This window comes from Mustela erminea, chromosome 9 (assembly GCF_009829155.1).
Source record: "Mustela erminea isolate mMusErm1 chromosome 9, mMusErm1.Pri, whole genome shotgun sequence".
Classification (NCBI taxonomy): Eukaryota; Metazoa; Chordata; class Mammalia; order Carnivora; family Mustelidae; genus Mustela; species Mustela erminea.
In genome coordinates this window covers 70,448,025-70,454,900 of record NC_045622.1, presented here as the reverse complement: position 1 = coordinate 70,454,900, position 6,876 = coordinate 70,448,025, and the positions used below count along the sequence as shown (strand labels likewise).

General features: G+C 38.4%; 1 protein-coding gene across 21 annotated transcripts in view; it reads left to right on the top strand.

Moving 5' to 3' along the window:
- SOX6 (SRY-box transcription factor 6) overlaps positions 1 to 6,876 on the top strand; it is a 607,305-nt gene that overhangs the window by 406,533 nt on the left and 193,896 nt on the right. For all 21 annotated transcript variants that reach the window (XM_032360340.1, XM_032360336.1, XM_032360356.1 and 18 more), the window contains 2 exons: positions 3,640 to 3,812; positions 6,667 to 6,735. In XM_032360340.1, coding sequence (XP_032216231.1) covers positions 3,640 to 3,812; positions 6,667 to 6,735 — 242 coding nt within the window. The remainder of the gene's footprint in view (positions 1 to 3,639; positions 3,813 to 6,666; positions 6,736 to 6,876) is intronic.

The following is a 6,876-nucleotide window of genomic DNA, read 5'->3' as shown; positions in this document are numbered from 1 at the left end:
TATATGTATGTATGTATATTTATCTAGATATATATCTGTATCTAGATCTATCTATCTATATTTATCTCTATGTATAGATAGATATATAAATTCTCCATTGAGGGAGGAATTTGAGACTTGTTTTGCTACTATATTTCATTCCAACTGCATTCATTATGCCACTCATATCTATTCAAAATATATATATGTGCTCCTCAAATTAAGGAAAAGAGAGTGACAGTCTCATATGAATGTCTAAAATTTCCACTTAAAAATACTGCTCTCTGGCGTGCTTTTTTGAAAAGTTTATTTAGATGTCACTGAATTTTTACAATCATCCAGCTTGAATATCATTAATGATTTATAAAAAGCTTCAGTTCAGTGGTGGTATTCTGTAAGTGCAGGTATACATGTCTATTAGCATTGGAAACACCAATGCATTTATAGACCTGTTGGTTTCACCTTGAGCAGAGGAAGCTAAGGAGACATATGTTATCCTCAGCTTCTCTGTTTCCTGCATAGAGGAAAAATGGGACTATATTGAAGATTGTTAAAACAACATTGTTTAACTTGGGAGAAGAGGAGAACTTCCAGTCTGTTGGGGGATCTAAGTGCTGAATCCTGCCCTTGTATTGGTCCTTGCCCAAAGTTTCCTATAAATGCTCTTCTTTATTAACGAAGTGACTTTCCCAGATCTATTAACCCTTCTCTTAAATCACTGCATATAGATAGGTATAGAAAGAAAATTACTGTTAGATCAGAATATTGCCAAAAATATATGTAATAAAATGTGTGTATAGCTTAATGATCTATTATAAATTTCCAAACTATTTCCCACACCATAGCTAGATTGACCACATCATTCATCCCTTATCTAAAATACTGTAGTGAGGGGCGCCTGGGTGGCTCAGTGGGTTAAAGCCTCTGCCTTCGGCTCAGGTCATGATCTCAGGGTCCTGGGATTGAGCTCCGAATTGGGCTCTCTGCTCAGTAGGGAGCCTGCTTTCCTTCCTCTCTCTGCCTGCCTCTCTGCCTACTTGTGATCACTGTCAAAAAAGTAAATAAAATCTTTAAAAAAAAAATACTGTAGTGATTTTGAAATACTCTTGGAATAAATATGAATTTTATCAAGCATGGTAATTAGGGCCTGAATGGTGTGTGAACGTTTCCTACTTTGTCTGGTACTCTACTCCTTGCTTGAATTTTACTTGCTCAAATTTTGCTATCTTCTTTCAACTTCTGGAACACACTGGAACTCTTCCTCCCGCACCGTGTCAGGGCTTTTGCCTATTTTGTTTTTGCTGTAAAGCTCCTTGACCACCCTCCAACTCTTTGACTAGTTTCTTCTATTCATACTACTCTTAATTTGCTACTTTTTCCTTCTATTTTTCTTACACTTGGGCCTCCCAAACTTGTTTAAACTTTCCCCCAAATACCTATCATTTTGTCATACTTTTTAAGTTATAGTCTACATTAAAATATGTAATTTCTTGTTTAAGCTGTCTCCCTACTTTAGGACTACAAAGTGCATGAGAGTAGGGAATTCTGTCTGCTTTTTCTTGCCATGGTGTCAGTATCCTTAGTTCTATATAGTACCTGACACATAGCTGCCACTCAGGAAGTATTTTTTTTTTTTCAATGAGAAATGAATAAAATGAGCAAATAAATACATTTCATATTTATTTTGTATTTTCTCATTCATATATATACATTTGTGTGTCTATGTGTGTGTGTGTGTGTGTATATATATATAAAAACACATGAATTAATTGAGCTTGTTGCAATTTTGAAGAAATTTTATGATTCCTTCTGGGAACCTGCTTTTGTATTTTAATATTTCTAGATCAAGAAGTTCTTTTTTACCAAGCTAAAACCCTTAATTGCTGAAATAAAAGCTCATTAAAAATAATCAATTCCAGGGGCACCTGGGTGGCTCAGTGGGTTAAAGCCTCTGCCTTTGGCTCTGGTCCCAGGATCCTAGGATCGAGCCCAGCATCGGGCTCTCTGCTCAGCAGGAAATCTGCTTCTCTCTCTCTCTCCCTCCCTGCCTCTCTGCCTACTTGTGATCTCTGTCTGTCAAATAAATAGATAAAATCTTAAAAAAAAAAAAGAAATCAATTCCAGTAGCTGGAAAGAACAGCTGAATATAGTATTTGTGCCTTTGTCAGTAGAACACATTTTCTAACATCATCTCACTATCTAATTTTTCTTCTAATTTTGAGTTTAGGCCATCTTTCAATTCAGTGAATCTTTAAGGACATGGGGTATTAGCTGTTTGTTTGTTTCTTTATTTTTTAAGGACTTGAATTGGCATTACAAACCCCAAGGTAGTCCTTAAGTGCCATAACTTCTCTGCTGACATCAGTTTTACCTTCTGGGAATCATATATTAGCAAGGACTCACCGACATCCTCTGAAGGCTCCCTTTGTCCATGGGGGGCACTTGGAAAATAGGACCACTGCTAATTGAAATAGTGTTAGTTTCTCAAATTGTCCTGGTGCTTTCTTAGAAGGAATGAGGGGGATTTCATAAGGCGTTTGGAGGTCTCCTCTTACACACACACACACACACACACACACACACACACATTGGCAATCTTTGTCCCCTTTGACAGCTGGTGGCATCTTTCTGAAAAGCTTTCAAATCATAGATCATTTCTTCATAATGAAACCTGTGTGGCTCAAATACAGTGGGTTGAAATTCTTATCTTATGCTGTGGTAAATACTCTAATTTAGATTCACAAAAGGATTCTGTACCCTTTACTTAGGAGAGCTGTGCAATTTGCCCATAAAAAGACTGTTCAGCACCATTAGTGCATACCATAAGTGTTCAGCGACACCGTATTCATTAAACAGCATATCCTTATGCATAACCTTTTCAACTTCACACATGTTTTTTTCCCTTTGAAGAATGACAAATGACAAAACGGTGAAGGAGCCTTCTAAGCAACATTGTTGCCTTTAAAGATGAACTTGAGAACTTTAGCTTGATGCCCTCACGGGGGGAAAAATCAGATTCAATCCTTTCTTACCTGAGGCAAGGGAGTTTTGTTTTTTTGTTTTTGTTTTCCCCTCTCTCTGTAGAACTCATTCCATGGCCAAGAGAATAGCTTCTGACTTCAGAGACAGGTCCTTACACAACAGAAAAGTTTTATGAGAGCAATGGTTGGAAAATTCCTTAAATTACACTTATTAAGCACCTACTAGGTCTCAGATCCTGTGTTAGTCACTGAGGTAGAGATAACTAATATTACAGAATATTAACAGAACCTATACTTTCTAATCTTTGGTGTTAAATATCATAGGTTTCCTTAGCTTGATCAGATAGATTTGGTAGGGGTAAGGGGTGAGGAGGAGGAATCCGATAAAAGGGTGAGGATGGGGGTAAATTCTGCTTTTTGTTTTGTTTTGGTTTAAAGAGCAAGAGGGAAGAGTGAGAATTTTATTGTGATATTACTTTTTCTTGGCAGGGGCGATGACTAACTTGTATTCATTCCATCCATATTCTGTAGCGTTCCTATACTCACAGTAACCTCCAGTTACTGTCCTAGATCATTAAGTGCCTTCGGGTAGTCCCTTTCTAAATCTGCCCTCCCCCCTTTCCCCAATTCATTCAGACTTTTCTCAAACTTGTGAGCTATCTTCTCACTTCCATTTCAGGTACACCTGAGAGCCTGGCAGAAAAAGAACGGCAGCTCTCTACTATGATTACCCAGCTGATCAGTTTACGGGAGCAGCTCCTGGCAGCGCATGATGAACAGAAGAAACTGGCAGCCTCACAAATTGAGAAACAACGGCAGCAAATGGACCTTGCTCGCCAACAGCAAGAACAGGTGAGCCCTGCAAAAGGAGCTGATGAACTGGAGATGTGGAATGTGCCAAGCTCAGCGAGTAATCACATTGATTGGCTTATTTGTCATAAGCATTCCTGAAAAAAAAAAAAAAAAAGAGAGAGAGAAGGAAAGAAAGGAAGAAGCCTTCTAAAAATCCAGGGTCTTCAAGAATACCGAGATGGTATGTGAAGGACAAAGAAAGGCATCATAGCAACCGGGCATAACTGAAGTGAGAACATTGTTCCAGAACATTTGGATTTGATTAATTACTTAGGGACTTACTCACGTGGGCATCACACATATCCCTCGTGTTGACCAAGAGTTATTCCAAGCTTAACCAAGAGTAAGTTGCTTCTCTCCAGGCCTTACTCTTCTTATCCAGAAAAGGAGGGTCCTGGTCTAGAAAATCTTTGAGGATCTTTAAGCTTACTGGTCTCATGATATTCTCTGACTATAAAGCTGGGGTAGCCGTAGGTCTCAGTTTTCCCAGAATAGCCCTGGCTAATGCCTGTTTTCCAGAGTGATTATTAATAACCCACTATTCCACTTGGAAAAGTTGTCCTGGTTTGAATGATAAATTATATAAATTATATGGTCACTCTATTTATAGCATAGGTAAATTCATTGAAAACAAATTAGCACATGGCTTCTCTAAGAATTTGATTTCATAGATTTAGATGTGAGAAGGAAGAAGAAAAAGCAAACTTTAAATATATATCTTTTAAAAAATATATCACTTTCCCAAATGTTTTTCCTGTCTCACAAGAGTACATTAATCTAACAACAATGATCCTATAGAGTAGTCCCTGATGCTTTAGATCAGACAGACCCAAATTAATGTGCAGTTTTTAGGAATCTGACATTATTACTGGAATTATCTTTTCAGTTAAATGTATTTTATAGGGGTATATAGAGCAATATATGCTCTGTTGATTTTAATGAGTTGTGACGTCTGGTATTTTATATGCTTGAATATTTGCCCACATGTAGGAATATGGACTCAGCCCCTAATGGAAAATAACATAAAGGAACACTGTAAAAAATCAGAAGTTAGAATGTCATTTAGCCATCCAGAGATGACACAGTAATTAACTATTGACACTTGTGAATAAGCTAGCACAAATTAATCTTGACACATTTGCAGACGAGTGATATCTTACAGTGAACACTTTGTAATTATATTTCAAAATGAAAATTAAATGACACTTAAAACTAGGTTGTCATGCTCAATGAAGCGAGCATGTAGCTCAACCGATTGGCAAATAAAATTCAGAATTTGAGCCACATGGTGCTTATGTACCATACTTCACTGTGTCAAAGCCATACGTCTAGAGTGGATGATAGTAATTGCACTGTGGTGTTTTGGATGCATTTCTATGCAGCACTTTATCATTTAGGAGGGACCATCAGTATTAGATGCCTAGTAGTGTTTCACTGGTTTGCTAAGAGGAAATAAATATTCAGAGGATCCAGCATCTATACCTAGAGTTGCCGAGTTGTCCGTCTCTGATTTGAATGGTGACAAGCAGACTGGGCCTTTCCAATCTGATTAGACACAGTTTCCATTTTGCTTAAGAAGCTTTGAGAAGGAGTGGTCCCATCCCTCAAACTCTAGCCTGTGATAGCAGCAGCTCTATCATGAGTTCCAGTATGAGCCAGTCATCACCAGAAACCACAAAGCAACATTTGGGAGTAGACAGCTATTTTTTGTTATCTTGGGCTGAGTGAAATGTGATTTGGGTGTTTCCCTCTGCTCTGGGCTGAAGCATCAAAAAGACTCAAGAAATACACAGCTGAGGGCTGATCAGTATTCATTTCCAATTCCAAGGTTGCCCATTCTAGAATATAGGCTTTTGGAAATAGAAGAAATAGGAAGGAAAAAACCATAACTCTTGCCTTTAGAGCACTACAAAACCAAGTCCTTCTAAGTAGTCTCTGGCCACTTGTCCGACTGGCTTCCTGTGCGGGCAGTGAGTACGTTGAGTGTGCCCCTTCCCCCCATGCCCCAACCCGGGGGCTCCAGCTTTTGAGACAGTAGACAGCCTCATGCCTGGCTCATGTTTTATAGTGAATACAATTATGCCGAAGAAGTTGCTTGCTCTTCTGAGGGGCAGATTCAGTCCTCAGCAGGGCTTGCATTAAGTGGCTAATATTTCTTCTAGAGACCAGATGACACGTTCACATGTTGGATTTGATTGTTGGATGAAGGAAGGAAATGTAAAACTTTTATGTGGATCCTGAACTTTAAATTAACATGTTCCCCTCAAAATGATAAACATTAAATTTTGTTTTTATGAAGTGCTTTGTACATGTAACATCCACAACAACAACAAAAAGATTTCTGAATTTTTGCAGCTTTTTTGGCACTCCCTTGACAATATTTGTAAGTTGATCAGTTCTGGAAATCTTTCCTTCAGAAAAGGTTGCACCAATGTAGACCGCAAGTAATAGAAAATTCTTTCCCGGCTTTGCTTACAGATTTTACTTTTTACATCCAAATCAAGCTCTTGAGAAAAATGTAGCCAGAGTTTTCCTGTCTTTATTCTCCAAAGATCAGATTTCGACATTCCCACTCTTTCCAGATGACCAGTGCAGATATGGACGAACTGCTCCCAAGTGTCATACAAGGGCACTGTTCACCTACAGAGAAAGATTTAGGGGGTAAGCAGAGAAGTGGCACCTGTTTGAAATTTTTCATTTTCTCCAGCTTACGAATTCTGCCTCTCTCATTTTATAGGAACTCTTTCACACAGAAGTGCAGTAAAGCATTCTTGTCATTCCAAGAGAGATACCTGGGGTAATGGCAAAGGTGCAAGCATTTCATTTGAACTTAACTAAACTTTATTTCTGATAGATTGCAAGACAACAGCAGCAACTTCTGCAGCAGCAGCACAAAATTAATCTCCTGCAGCAACAGATCCAGGTCAGTGTATTTTATTACTCTCGGCTGATGGTACTTAGATCCTTTCCTTCTTGCAAATGGAATGAAAATGCGGCAAACACACCCCTCTCTTGTCAACAGTACCAACAAGGCTGTTACTCAACGATGTTGTACAGTTGTATG